The sequence below is a fragment of the Dermochelys coriacea genome, chromosome 1, assembly GCF_009764565.3.
Source record: "Dermochelys coriacea isolate rDerCor1 chromosome 1, rDerCor1.pri.v4, whole genome shotgun sequence".
In the NCBI taxonomy this organism is placed as follows: Eukaryota; Metazoa; Chordata; order Testudines; family Dermochelyidae; genus Dermochelys; species Dermochelys coriacea.
In genome coordinates this window covers 291,477,800-291,493,265 of record NC_050068.2, presented here as the reverse complement: position 1 = coordinate 291,493,265, position 15,466 = coordinate 291,477,800, and the positions used below count along the sequence as shown (strand labels likewise).

The 15,466-nt window shown below is 43.7% G+C and overlaps 1 protein-coding gene across 6 annotated transcripts in view; it reads left to right on the top strand.

The window, feature by feature from the left end:
- SRGAP1 (SLIT-ROBO Rho GTPase activating protein 1) overlaps positions 1-15,466 on the top strand; it is a 240,664-nt gene that overhangs the window by 179,989 nt on the left and 45,209 nt on the right. For all 6 annotated transcript variants that reach the window (XR_006274821.1, XM_038404044.2, XM_038404033.2 and 3 more), the window contains 4 exons: positions 211-312; positions 3,444-3,641; positions 3,746-3,830; positions 14,412-14,439. Coding sequence is in view for 5 of the 6 variants with exons in the window: in XM_038404044.2 (XP_038259972.1) it covers positions 211-312; positions 3,444-3,641; positions 3,746-3,830; positions 14,412-14,439 (413 nt within the window). In the remaining variant the exon portion in view is untranslated. The remainder of the gene's footprint in view (positions 1-210; positions 313-3,443; positions 3,642-3,745; positions 3,831-14,411; positions 14,440-15,466) is intronic.

The following is a 15,466-nucleotide window of genomic DNA, read 5'->3' as shown; positions in this document are numbered from 1 at the left end:
ATTTTAAAATCGACTTATCCCCATAGTGTAGACCAGGGCTTATAGTACATATACTTAAAGTAATTGATTTGGAAAATGAAAATCTAAATTTAATTACATTTTTAATAGTTTCAGCAGCAATTCATCTGGTTTTAAAGAGTGTGACAGAAGCTGGTGTTGGTGAATTGAAATTTTCTCTGAGTCTAATAGCCATTTTTGATTCTTTGTTAGGTTTGTCAGGTCAGTGCCCAGCAACCGGTACAAGCAGAGCTTATGCTCAGGTATCAACAGCTACAGTCACGACTGGCCACACTCAAAATTGAAAATGAAGAGGTGAGATTTGTGTCTGCTTGTAAAGTATGATGAACAACATTTTTGGAGAGGAAGGATTTCCACCATGGGAGGCACGTATCATAGGCTGGTGAACGCTAAGCCTCCCCAAACAGCTCTGCGTGGCCCCGCCCATGCTCTGCCCCAAGGCCCCTCCTGCTTGCCGCTTCGCCCTTGGCCCAAGCCCAGGCAGACTGCTCCTCTTCCGGGAAACATGCTGGGGCTGGGGCTGGGGCTGGGGCTGGGGCGGCCGACCTGTGGCCGGGACTTGGGATGGATGGGGCCCCCCAGGCACTGGGGCCATGCCACTCAGCACGCCAAGGCTGGAGGCACTCGGATGGCCCAGGGCTGAGGGCAGGGGGGCACTCTGGGCTCCAGTGGGAGGATAAGGGGTGGGGCCTCAAACAGAAGGGGTGGGCCAGGTCAGGGGCTAGCCTCCCCAAGCCCATGGTTCACCTGCCGCCACTGATTTCCACTGTGTCAAAAACTATGATACATAATTTAGACCAGTTGTTCTCAACCTGCAGCCCAGTCTGCACAGAGCTGCAGCCCATGTGAGATCCTCAGGGCCATACTGATAGTATTGGATGCGACCCACAACGGTAAATAGGTTGAGAACCACTGATTTAGACTAAAATGGTTTAAATCTGCACACATAATTTTCATTTATAATATCAAATATCTATAAACATTTCAGAGGTTAAAATCTGTATCCCAAAGGTGAAATTATGTCTTAATACATCTCGAATGCATCACTATCAGTCAGAGGAGCTGCACAGAAGGTGTACCAGTGCAGAATTTGGCCCTACAGATCATTGAGTCACCTGTAGAAATGGATCAGACCAAAAACATTTCCATGGTTTGGTACAAACTTCCATTGTTCTTTTAGGAAAGGCCTGGAATGAAGTCAATAATGAGTTGGAATCAGTTATAAGCGGTTTAAAAATGTGTGCATTTGAGTTTGTGTATTGCTTTCCGTGAGAATTCATTATATGTGTTTGAGCTTGTATCTATCGATTCCTTTACATTTAGGATTCATCGAAAATATTCTTATTTATGTGGATATTTTTCAGCTTTAAAAAAACATGTTACTCAAGTGGTTCAGCTAATTCTTCTGTTTATTTGACCCATATGTGTAACGCGTTAATTTTGCTTTCTAAAGAAACACTTGTATTCCAGCCAGTGCATTTATTTTTAAACCAAATATAGTTCAAGTTACTCACATTTAGGTGGTTGTGGTGGTTTTAAACCAATGGCATTTGTTGAAACTACTGCACTTTCCTTGTAACTGCTCAGTCCACCTTTACTGAAACTAATGCATTTAAGCAAAAACCAGCATGTTTCAATTCTTGGCAATACATGTGCATGTCAGCCAACGAGTCTTTGTTGAAACTAGCACAGTAAATTTGCCCCTTTTCAGTACCTCATAGCTAAGGTCATTGGCAAGCCGCTGCAAGGAATCTCCCATTGCAGCTGTCTGCATGGACTTGTTATGCAGAAGAACACAGATTCTAGATTTATTCATGTTCCATACATTTTGGATTTTCAAGTTTTAACATTAGAGAGAGAGAGAGAGAGAGAGAGAGAGAGAAATTTATAAAATCAATAGATTAAAACTGTTACTTTTATTGTCTTCTACAAAATGGAATTTGTCAATTTTGGAGGCAGTTGCTGAGATTCTAAGAAGTATTATGGGCAGACTTACTGAGGTCTAATTATCTAATTCCCCCTCCCCTCTCTCTACCATGGATTTAACAAATGGTTATTTCCCAGATTACCAGTTTTGAAGGATGAAGGAATTTTGGCTGTGTTCTATGGCTGCAGAGGCAGAATCTTTGTTATGCTCTTAGCCAGAGCTGTTTATACATAGTGATATTGAATGCCTTTCCTGATGATGGCTCACCTAGTAAAAGAAAGTTGCTGTTTTCTTTAAAAAGAGTTTAAAAAAAAAAATAAGGGCTCTTCATACCACTCTGGCAGCATATGGGGGCTTTAAAGTGTGCATAAATTATACTTAAAGAAGTGTAAATGAGAATCTGTTCCTAAAACTAAAAGCCATGGCGTTTTTCTTACTCTATTCGTACCTTGAAGGCCTGAATCAGAATCCACATACTTATGTAAACAAACATACAATAATTTAATAAACTATTTAAATTCAGAAAGTAACTCAGATTCACCATTCAGGAGATATGGGGAGAAAGCAAGATTAAAGTGAGAGAAGGTAAGAAAGCATATTTGATTACTCACCCAATGAGTGCACAAATATAGGGAGAAGCAGGAGGTTCATCGTACTAGGCCAGGGCATATGAATGGGGAAGCATTGTTTCACAGAGACAGATGTGCTTGTGCAAAGGAGGTGTATGTAGAAGTGACTTTTTATGGAGTAAGCACGCAGGTCACCAACTTCACCTCCAAACATATTCACTACCGCAGAGCTTGATGGTACACGCACTATCATCTGGATCTTATCACTTGTCTTTTCATTGTGTGGATGCAGTATATCTCTTGTTCTGTTTTTAGTCATCTGTCCACTCTGAATGGCCATACTAGCTACACAATTCTGCAGCTAGTAGGAAATGCTGTGATAGGTCTGTAAACTGTACCTTCTTCCATCTTCTCTTCATCCATATTGTACCAGTGGGTTATAAACATGATCTTTACCACACATCAAACCCCTTACCAACATAAGGTAATTGTTGCACCAGAGTTTCTCATGGGAGCATACAGTGCACTGCCAGCCATGCCATCAGATGTGCTCAATCATATTTTAATCTGGGGAGCCGACAGTTCGGGTTAGAGTACCAGTACTGTTTCTATTCACTACCACTTTTTTTTCCCACTTTATTGTTCAGAGGCCAAATTCTGATGATCATACTCAGTCAACAGGAGAGCAGCCTATGTTTGCTTATAGTAACTTATTAAAGCATAGAGACAGACCTAGGAACCAATGATCTCTTTTTTTTTTTCTATTCTACACCAGTGTAGAACATGGCATTTGCTATTGTCATATACCTCAGTTCATTCACAGAGCATGTAAGAGTGAATTCATTTCAGTCATTAGTTTCCATTGTAAGCTGCTACTAGAATTTATTTATCTTCCTTTCTATTTGATAAATTGCACATGTTCACACCAGGTTAAGAAAACGACAGAAGCTACTTTGCAGACTATACAAGACATGGTCACCATTGAGGACTATGACGTGTCAGAATGTTTCCAGCACAGTCGCTCTACAGAGTCTGTGAAGTCAACAGTCTCTGAGACGTACATGAGTAAGCCCAGCATTGCAAAAAGAAGAGCTAACCAGCAGGAGACTGAGCAGTTCTATTTCATGGTAGGTTGGTTGCTTCTTCAGCCATGTGATCTGGTCCAAACAAGTGTTTTCAAAATGAATTGAAATAACAGATAAAATTAATCCATTGATTTTTGTCTCTGCAGAAATTCAGAGAATTCCTGGAAGGGAGTAATCTCATCACAAAGCTGCAAGCAAAACATGACTTACTGCACAGGACACTTGGAGAAGGTAAATGATGCAGAAGAGACTGAGAAGCAATTCTAGGGTGACCCCTCTAAAATATTTAAAGTGTATGCAGTGGAAAATTACAAAGTTCAGAGTCCTAGCCCCCAGTAAATGTATGCCTGATTTCTTTACCAGTCATAATTCAATGCAATGGTTAGAGCCTTTTCCTGCACAAGAGAAAGCTATAAACTGGTTTTATTTCTTCAATAGATATTAGTTTGTATTTTACAAATATAACAATATGGACAAATGAATGCATTTGGGAATGAAAGTATTGAATGAAACATCTGTGTTCTGATCTGAGAAAATAATACAGTACTAGACACATACTGAATTAAAAGTTGTGCACGATGTTCTGTTTTTGCTTCCTGAATTTTTTTTCAGAGAGAGTTTTGTAAACACGTAAATGGCAACATTCTGTAAGGCCCCTATCCTGCAATTGGAGCCACCAGCACAGACTCTCATGTCCTGCAGAGCCCCACTGTGGCTCCATTCCAGGATGGGGACCTGTCCTTGGGGAGACAAGCAAATGGATCCATCCAAGACAGCATTAGCGAGTGGGGGCCCAAGAGATGGGAGAAAGCAAGATGCTGGGGGAAGCAGAAATAATGGAAATTTGGTGATAAAATCTGTTTTCACAAAAGTTCCACCTGTTCAGTCAGGATGGCAGATCCAGATTTGCATTCAGAGTATGGATACAGTTTGAATAAAAATCCAAATTCAGAAGGAATCTAAAATTTGGACAGCATCTGGGTCCTGATCACCCCGATCAACCTATGTCTTCTTACAGACACATCATGTACATGGGGTTAATATGCGATTTGTTTGGCAAAGTTAAATAAACCACCATGAAATCAACTATCAAGTGGTCAAGCCAAGCAGAATCATGAGTAGACTGACCAGAACATGTGGGTGAATGAGAGACAGATACTTGGGATGGAATTAATCTGCAGGCCACAACTCTATTAATTATACCTTGGGGAGGGGAACTACTTTTCACCCTGCTCTCACGGGACTTTAACCACAAACCAAACAACTTGGTGACTGTAATGATAGAGGCCACAGGGCTGGGGGCTGCCTCAGTCCGCAAATACTTCAGGTTCCTCTACTCTGCTGAGAGCAAGGTCCAACAGTGAAATCCTGGGTCTTGTTTACTTCTGGGAGCTGGCCCTTTTAGTCTTTATGTGCACAGGACACCAGCCACAAGTTGCGATGAGTCAGTGGTCATACCAGCATTACGTGAATTTTGGAATTCTTCTGCTTTCAACCAAATTGTGCCTCTAGGAGGCTGCAGGGAAGGTGAAAAAACCCACTAGACCTCATGCCAGTTTGCCCTAATGGGAAAAATTCCTTTCTAAACTCTAGAAACAGGTGATTGGTTAGACCAATAGCATCATAAATGGCACAGCTCCAAATCCACAACCAGTGAAGGGGAGGGAGGGGCAGTTTACAGTAGATTAAGAGACTTTTGAAACACCCAGACTAGCTTAATAGGTGAGGGGAAGAGAGGTGCATCCAGCAGCCTGCCATTCAGGTGGGACCATCTCCCTTGGCCCTCTTAGTGACTAAGTGGAGGACTAAAGGAGAAGGGAGCAGTGGGACAGCTCCCATTCTGCGATGCTTGTGCTTTGGTCTTCTCTCACTCCCTGCTGCACTGAAGATAGTGAGAGGGTAATTAGAGAAGTTGTCTTTTGAGTATAGATAAATCCTATAACAAGCAGTCTTAAAATTTTTCACTGGTTTCTTTAGACAGATACATGATCATCCTGAAAAAGGATTCTGTCAAGTCTAGGTTATCCAAATATTAACTTAAACTTCCACAGCTATTCGGGAAACTGATTCTTCTCAATTATATAGATAGATAGTTGGTAATCTATTGTTAAACTGTGACATAAATTGATAGTTTATACAGGCACAGTTTCTAAGAATTTTGGTGGAAAAACAAATTGTGCATAAGTTGTAATGCTATGTCATGTATTTCTAACAAAACTGATTTCGTAGCCTCTTGAGACGGTACTACATTAATTAAAAATAGATATGTGCACACCTTGTATACATAGAATAGATTGAAAGAGAGAAAAGGAAGCTATTTTGGATGTACCTATTATATGGCTTAGTAGTTAACAGAAACATATAACGCCTTGAGTTCTCTTTTCCCTTTGCATACATTCATGTAGCATATGATTACTATCTTCATGACTTTCATTGTCCCACAGAATTTTGCAAAGGCCATCATTTTGTACTGGAACTCTCATGTAATACCACCCCCAAATAGTTTCTTGGTGGCCACAGTTGCTGGAAGTGGCAGAGCCCTATCAAAATTAGGACAAAACTCTGAGTAGGTGGCAGTGCTTTGTCAGGTTGGTTATGTCCTTAGCATCACTACACTGTAAAACTAAGGTTATGTCTACACTAAGAGCTAGGGGTGTGATTCTCTAGCTTGCATAGACATACCCATGCTACCTCTCATTGAGCGGGCACTAAACACAGTAATGTAGCCATGGTGGCACAGACTAGGTGAGCCAAGTATGTATCCATGGAGTTCAGACAGATTTTACTGAGCACAGTTTGCCCATGCCACTGCTTGCCACTACCATGGCTATCCTACTGAGCTATCAGGAGTGTGACTACTCACGCTAGGGAATCTCACCCACAGCACCTACTGTAGACACAGACTAAAACAAACTAACCTCTGCAAACAAACATCACCTGAAGCCAGAGCACACCGAAGGAAGCTTTCAGCTTTTTAGCTGAGGTGATAGGCTACCAAAGTTCATTTAGTTGCTAAAGTTCAGTTTTTAGTTCAGTATTTATTTAGTTTGGTGAACCTGTATCTGCAGATTTGGAAAAATAAATTAGAGATGTTTGTCTTCAAGTGCTTGCTCACGTCCATTCCACGTTAGATATGTGCGCGCTGCGTGCACCACTGCCGGAGATTTTTCCCTCAGTGGTATCCGTCGGACCAGCTCTAGCGCCCTCTGCTGCCACACACTTATGCGCCAGTATAAGGGGCCCTGCCAGCTCCACACCCTCTGTTCCTTCTTACTGCCCTGACGGTTACTGGAACAGGTCCTCTTGCTTCGGCAAGGTGTTTTTTCAGAGTTTTTTTATCTCTTCAACTTAGTTTGTTAGTTTTAGTGTAGTAACAGTGTAAATAGTTTTAAGTGTAGATAATTAGTTCCCCTCCTTTATCGTGGGACAGGCATGCCCCAGTCCCCAGGCTTCAAACCTTGTGCCTCCTCTGGCAAGCCTATGTCAGTGAGCGACCCCACTCCAGTTGTCTGAAGCCTCTGGGAGAGGGTCACATACAAGAGCGCTTTCAGATCTGTCGGGACCTTAAGTCTTGTACGAAGAAAGATAGAGAGGCTAGACTGAGAGCTATCCTAATGGAAGCCGCTCTTAGACCAGCGTCGGAGCCAAGCCAATTGGATTGGGCACCAAGCGCTTCAGTGCAAAGCGCCCCTCTGGTACTGCATGTTTCTCAGCACTGTTCTTCATCTCCAGTGCCAAAGAAAAAACATAAGGAACAGCAGTCCAAGAGAAGACACTCCCCAGTGCCAAGAAAAGGCAAAAAGGGGGAAGGCAGTGGAGTGCAACCCACATCAGGCCACTCCTCCATCCCCGGTCCCATAGCGGTACCGTCAACTTCACCTCAAGAGCAGTTGAGCTCGGTGCAGGAACCCGCCCGCACCAGGAAGTCATTGCTGTGCCAGTGGGGTTGCAGTGCCTTCTACCCCAGAGGCCTTTGAAGCAGCCAGGGACTTATTTTCTCTGCCAACCCCAATGGGACAACTGCCTGCTCTAATGAGCATGAGCAGAAGAGAGTGTGGAGCTCCAAGCTCTTTCCCAGCACCAGGGCCCTCGGTACCTTCCAGAGGCAAGACAGCCCTTCTTTCATCTGTGAGCTCACCCCCGGTCTGGCACCAGTCCCCGCACCCTTGGTAGAAGCAAGGGGTACCGTGTTCATCTCAGGAGGCCTCTTCTTTAGAATCTGAGGTGGAGTCCTACACCCATCCCAAGAGCCACCGGTGGTATCCATCCTACATCCCACCAGATCCCAGTGCAGGTCCCCCCACCAGCACCTGACTGGCAGGGCAGTGGCCAATGCAGTGGCTGTTCCGGAATCTGTGGGGGTTTCCCCCGATACCAGGACTGTCATCCCACCGGTCCTGCTCAGTTGTGTCCCAGAGGCTGGCTCCCACACTGCTCCATTCAGCACCGGTCTCTGACTCTAGTACCAAGCCTGGTACCTACATGCAAGATGTGGGTCTGAAGGGGCAGAAGAAGAGGAGAAAGCTCTCCCTCCGGTACAAGCCTCTTACTTCTCCTCCCCAGATGAGTCTGTCTCAGGGCCGAGCAGGAGAGCCCTTCAGGAGCCTCTAAAGAGAATAGCTGCTAATCTGGGGCTAGAGGTTCAGGTATTCAAGAAGTCCATAGCTTCACTGACATTTTGGCTGAAGCAGCACCATCTAAGGTGACCTTACTTATCAATGAGGCTGTTTATGAGTCCAGTCAGAGCCCTGTGGCAGACCCCATCTTCTTTTCCTCCCACTTTGAAGAAGGCAGAGGAGAAATACTACATGCCAACCAAAAGGTACAAGTACTTATATTCTCACCCGTCTCCGGGATCCCTAGTCGTAACAGCGGCTAATGAGAGGGACAGACTAGGCCAGGCAAGTACTACCCCCAAACAGAAATACTTAAAGAAATTAGATTTGTTTGGCAGAAACTTTTATTCAACAAGGGGATTGCAGCTTTGTATCTCTAACCAGGAAGCCTTGCTGGGGCGGTATGATTACAATATGTGGGACTCTTTGATGAAATTTAAAAACTCGCTGCCTCATGATGCCGGGCAAGAGTTCTCTGTCCTCTTAGAGGAGGAAAAGAACATAGCCAGAGCCTTCCTCCAGGCAGCCCTGCATGCAGCTGATAGGGCAGCCAGAACAATGGCTTCTGCAGTGGCTATGAGGCGATGCTCTTGGCTGCAGTCCTTGGAGCTACCACAGGAGGTCTAACAGTCAATCCAAGAACTCCCATTCGAGGGAACCTCACCATTTTTGAGCAAACAGACACAAAGATCCGTGGCCTGAAGGACTCGAGGGCTACCCTCGGATCCCTGGGTCCCTATGCTCCGGCTCTTTTGAGGAGGCATTTCAGGCCTCAGCAACTGGCCTGCTTCTCAGCTCTGCCACCACGACAGGACTTGTTCAAGAAAAGGAGCAGGGGTTACAAGTGTCAACCATCCCCATCTGCCTCAACCTCACTACCGGTCCCATAGATACTAAGGAGGTCCCAAGCAGAACTTTTGAAGGTCTGCCCAAGGGCTCTATACTAGTTCCAATGTCAGGTCCTGCTCCTGACCCCTTTGTTTTTGGACAAACTTTCCCACTTCAGCCCAGCATGGTCCTTCATCACATCAGAGCGCTGGGTGCTGAATACAGTTGTGGACAATTACACCCTTCAGTTTTCCTCCACCCCTTCCTCCCCCCTCCATCCCTCTACAGGGACCTTTCTCATGAGTAACTTCTAGCCCAAGAGGTGAAAGCCCTCCTACAGGTGGGGCCGTAGAAGAGTTGCCTTGAAACTTGAGAGGGAAGGGGTTTTACTCACGATATTTCCTAATCCCAAAGGCCAAGGGCGGGGGGGTTTCTTTGACCCGTCCTGGACTTGCGCCGCCTCAACAGTTATTTTAATAAACTGAAGTTCTGTAGTTCTATCTAGGCTCCATCATTCTCTTTCTAGATCCAGGGGACTGTTGTGCCACCCTCGACTTGAAAGACACCTATTTCCATCTTCCAAAGCCACAGAAAATTGCTCAGATTCGTAGTAAACTAGTCGCATTACCAATTCACTGTCCTCCTCTTTGGTCTGTCTGCAGCACCCTGGGTTTTTACGAAATGCATGGCTGACACCCTGTGTCAGCAGCCTTCCTCAGAAGGCAAAGGGTACCTGTACCTCGACGACTGGCTAAGCAAGGGCCACTCAGACGCTCAAATAAAGTACAGCATCAGCCTGGTCCAAGCCACCTTCTGAGCACTGAGTCTGTTGATAAATGAACAAAAGTCGACTCTCATTCCAGTCCAGAGAATAGAGTTAGTCGGGGCAGTGCTAGACTTGACACAGACCAGAGCTTTCCTTCCAGAGGCTCCATTCCAGACAATGTCAGATCTGATATCCAGGGTCAAGGTCCACTCCGTCACAACAGCCCAGGTTTCCCTGAAGCTCCTGGCACACATGGCTGTGTGCATGTACAGGGTACGAGACGCAAGGCATGGTTAGCTTCAGTGTACTCACCGAACAGACATCACTTAGACTCAGTGTTTAGTGTTCCAGCCCCGGTCCTCGCCTCCCTTGGTTGGTAGAAGGACCCCTGGTCAGCAGTGGGAGGGGAGTTCCCTTTGTCAGTGTCCATCTGTCGGTGTTTTGGATGCTTTGGATGCTAGTTTTGGATGCTTCCATCTAGGTTGGAGAGCCGACCTCGATCGACTCAGGGCTTGTGGTTCCAGGAAAAGCTCTCCCTACACATAAATGTCAGAGAGCTCAGAGCGGTCTGCTTAGTTTGCCAAGTGTTTCTTCCCCAGATCATGGGCAAAGTAGTACAAGTGCTTACAGACAACCTGGCAGCCATGTTCTACATTGACAGACAGGGAGGAGTGAGGTCCTCCACCCTGTGTCAGCAGGCCGTCCATCTATGGGGACTTCTGCTTGCAGCATTCCATTCACCTCAAGGCTATCCATCTTCCAGGAGCCCGGAAAGCCCTGGCAGATCACCTCAGTAGATCTTTCTCCTCTCACCACAAGTGGTCTCTTCATCCAGAGGTTATCAGGTTCATCCTCCAAAGGTAAGAGATCTCCCCAGGTAGACCTTTTGCAACCAGGCAGAACAGGAAATGCCATCAGGTTTGCTCGCTTCATGGTCACAACCCTGCTCCCTTTCAGCCACCTTCCTGCTTCCATTGGCAGAGCTCCTAATCTTTGTGTTTCCTCCAATTCCTCAGGTCCTTCTGAAAATCACGCAGAACAAGGCAAGTGTTATCCTTATAGTGCCGGTGAGGCCACACCAACACTGGTTCAGCACGCTGCTACACATGTCAGTAGTGCCCCTGCTACCCTCCTACTCTGCACAGACATGATCTCGCAAGACTATGGATATTTACTCCATATGACCCTTGTGGCCCTTCATCTGACTGTGTGATGGTTGAACTCGGAGGAGTTCAGCCATGGTTGAACTTGGAGGAACAAGCTTGTTCAGAACAAGTCCACCTGGTCTTGCTAGGTAGTAGAAAGCTGTCTACTAATGCTATCTACCTGGCCTAGTGGAAGCATTTCTCATTATGGTCTTCGCAACAAAGTCTGTCTCTTACTTTTGGTTTTCCTTTCAATCTATCCTGGAATACCAGCTCCACCTAAAATAGCAAGGTCTGGCCCTTCCATCTATCAAGGTACACCTAAGAGCGATCTCAGCCTTTCACCTGCCAGTGAGTGTTAGGTCAGTTTTCTCACACAAGATGTCCATCCGCTTTCTTAAAGGGTTAGAGAGACTTCACCCTGAGACTTGCGAGCTGATTCTACCGTTGGATTTAAACCTAGTCCTGTCAAGAGTCATGGGCCCTCTCTTTGAGCCGCTAGCATCCTGTCCTCTGCTGTTTCTCTCCTGGAAGGTCACCTTTCTGATAGTGATTACCTCAGCCAGAAGGGTCTCAGAAATCAAGGCTTGTGTCAGAACCACCATACACGATGTTCTTTAAGGACAAGATTCAGCTGTGTCCCCACTTGGCCTTCCTTCCAAAGGTGGTTTCACAGTTCCATAGTAACCAAGCCATTTTCCTGCCAGTTTTCTTCCCAAAATCACACAGGAATTCAGAAGAGCCACAGCTTCACTCACTGGATGTCAGACATGCCTTAGCCTTCTACACTGAGAGGATTAAGCTGTTCCGTAGATCTATGCAACTCCTTGTGACAGTAGCAGAAAGGATGAAAGGCCTGCTGGTTTCAACCCAGAGAATCTTATCCTGAATAGCCTCCTGTATTTGTGCTGCTACGAGCAGGCGGACATTCCACCTCCTGCTCTCTTGACCACTCATTCGACAAAAACTCAGGCCTCATCAGCTGCATTTCTGGCCCAGGTCCCAATTCAAGATATCTGCTGGGCTACAACCTGGTTGTCAGTGCATACCTTCTCCTTCCACTATGCCATCACCCAGCAGAGCAGTGTTGTAATATGCATGTCCATGAACTCCAAGGCCACCTCCTTGGGTACTGCTTGTGAGTCACCTAATATGGAATGGACATGAGCAAGCACTAAAGAAAGAAAAAACAGTTACTACCCTTTCCATAACTGTTGTCCTTTGAGATGTATTGCTTATGTCCATTCCATGACCCACCGTCCTATCCCTCTGTTGGAGTTAGCCAGCAAGAAAAAATTGAGATGATGCAGGGCCAGCAGTGCCCTTACACTGACGTATAAGCGTGTGGCACCAGAGGGAGCTAGAGCCGGCCCAACAGATACCACTGAGGGAAAAATCTCTGGCAATGGTGCACATGGCATGCGCAATCCTAACGTAGAATGGACATGAGCAACACATCTCGAACAACAACCGTTACAGAAAAGTTAGTAACTGTTTTTTTTATCGTGTCAATAACAAATATAAGAAACATACTAATTGTCAAACTGGTTCAGTCCCATGGCCCATCTAGTCCAGTATTCTGACTCCAACAAGAGCCAATACCAGTGCTTCAGAGGACGGTACAAGAAACCTCATATTAGGCAGAATAATCAGCCCCTCCCAATAGGTCTCATCTTGATCTTCAGTAGCTAGAGATGGGCCTAAACCTTGAAGTCTGAGGTTTTGTTAATCTCTTCTAGAATTTGTTTGCCTTAACTGTTATGACTCTAATATTCTTTTTAGCCATATAAATGTCCAATCCCTTTTCTAATCTTGTTTAAATTTTGGCCCTAATGACATCCTGTGACAGAGTTCCACAGTTTCAATATATAGTGTATGAAAATGTATTTCCTTTAATTGATTTTGAATTTGCCACCTTTTAATTTCATTGACTCTCCCTAGTCTACCTTCTCTAAATCATTCATTATTTTATATATTTTTATCTTGTCCCTTCATATTCATTTTCTTTCAAAGGTAAACAATCACTCTTTAATTCTCTCCTCGCATGCCCTGGATCATGGGCGGCAGGTGGATCCCCACTTTGGCTGGGGACCTGAGCTCCCCACACCTCCCTCTCATAGCCACCAGAGGAGCCCCGGGCCAGCCCTAGCCAACCGACCAACCCAAGCTCCAGCTAGAGCAAATCCAGCCAGCCAGCCGACCTGAGCCTCAGCCGGAGCAGCCCCAGCCGCAGTGGCTGGCCTGGGGCCAGAGCAGACCCAGCCCAGCCTCCCACAGCAGCAAATGCAGCCAAGGAAGGCAGAGCCTTCCCTAGCGTATTATACCCGCCACCCATGCCCTTCATGCCCTTGATCTTTCTTGTCACCCTTTTCTGAACCTCCTTTAATTCTGCAAAAAAAATTTGAGATGGAGTGACCAGTAGTACACGCAGAATCAAGATGAGGCTGCACCACTTATTTGTATAATGGCACTATAATATTTTGCATATTTTTCTCCATCTGTTCCTATGTATCCTAACATCTTATTTGCCTTATTGACTGCAGCTACCTTCTCTAGACCGTTCATTATATATTTCTATCATGTTCCCTCTTATTCATTTTCCTTTCTAAGGTAAACAATTTTTATCATTGCAAAAGGTTAACAGCAGGGTGACTCAGTGTTCCATGTTAAATCCTGTTTAATATATTTAATTATCTTGAGGGAGAGAGATGAGTGGTATGAGCAGTGAGGTGGAAAAGTTTGCAGATGACTAACCTAAATAATTGTGTCAAATCTAGAGAAGACTCAGGAACTTCAGAGAGCTTTAACCAAGCTAAGTGAATGGGCAACACAATGGTAAATGAAATTAATTATTTATAAATGCAAAACAGTGCACATTGGGGTGATAAAAATTAAACTACTCATATACCTTATGGTTATAAATTAACTATATCAACTCAGGAAAGTGACTTGGGCATCACTGTGGACAGGTCAATGTGCAGCATTTATTATACTCTTAAGAGAATAAATAAATTGTTATTAGCAAGCAGTTACTCAAGAGCTCTGCATTTTTGGCATTGAACAAGTTTAGGCACCAGCCAGGATGCAATCTAATCCTGGCATAGCTCTATTTACATATTGATTTAGTCATTAAAATACATAAGCATAAACAGTGGAGGCTATTTGAAATTTTGCATCACATTATTTACATTACCAAATTTTTTTTTAAAGAGAAAATGTCTGAGAAGTAGCTTTATACGTGGATTGTTTTGGGTTATTTAAAACTATGGAGATGGAAGATAACCTCACATTGCCCTGAATCGTTGTACAGTTGTAAATCTTGTGAAATAAATTTGGGGTTAAAAATAATTCAGGATGAATAGTAAACTGGCAAGCATAAGTATAGTTGCATACAAAAATAAGCTTTTATTTCCATAAGCTACAACTGAATATTTCCTTGTTCATTGAACTCCTCTAGGTCACAGAGCTGAATACATGACCACCAGGTAAGATTTTTTTTTATTTTTTTTACCTTTTTTGTGTTGTAGAGAGCTACAAAGATAATAAAGTTTCAAAAATCATCTATATGAACAATGTGATTAATTTGAAACATGAGTATTGTTAAATAAATTGTATAGAAGCATACTTGCATCACACATTCTAGCATCTAACTAAGCTAATGCTGTGACTTTAAGTTGATAAAGGACTCACTTGTCCATTTTTTTCTGGAATTATAAAGTACTTTTGTGAACACCTTCATAAAATCTCATGAAGTTGAAACACATCAATTTAAAGGTTAATTTTTTTGCTTTGGTGAATAGGAATGAAATCTTTTTTTAACATTTCTGCACTCTTAAATTGTAATGTAATGTTCCAAATTGTCACTTTTGCAAGATATCTCTTCTCAGATGTAGTTTCTACTGCTACCATAGCACTACTGTGGAAACAGAAGTTTTAGGGGAGAAGGATTTCTTTAAAGATTAATTAAAAGTAATTTCCAATCCTACATCAGCCCAGAGTCTCTCTACCATTTTTTTTAGGTTTTAATGTGATTTTTTTCCTAATTTTTAAAAAAAGGTTTTCTGTCTTCTATTGGCATCTGAAGGAGCCATCGAAACAAGGGAACCTGACTGGCTATATAGGGACACTAACTACACACCAAGTATTGATAAGTGCACAAAAGAAATTGTGAATTAGAGAAGAATACTTATTTCAGTAATCTCTTTTGGTTCTAGTCATCCCATGTGTTACATGTAACAATACTATGTAAACATTTAGCAGATAAAGGTACATCATGAGTTCTTTATGTTGATGCTATTCCTTTAATTCATCTAGCTAAATTGCAATGTATTTTGTTTCTTGTGAAAAGAAATTGTCAGTATGAATGTGAGAGGCTAATCTGTTCAACAGTTACTGTCTCCAGATGAAAATGTCCATGAATTGTTTTTTGAAATGCCTGAGGATTACAATGCCTAGCTTTAATTTTCATTTGAAGTTTCTCCATCATGAGGCAACTTCTCTGCTTAATAAGAG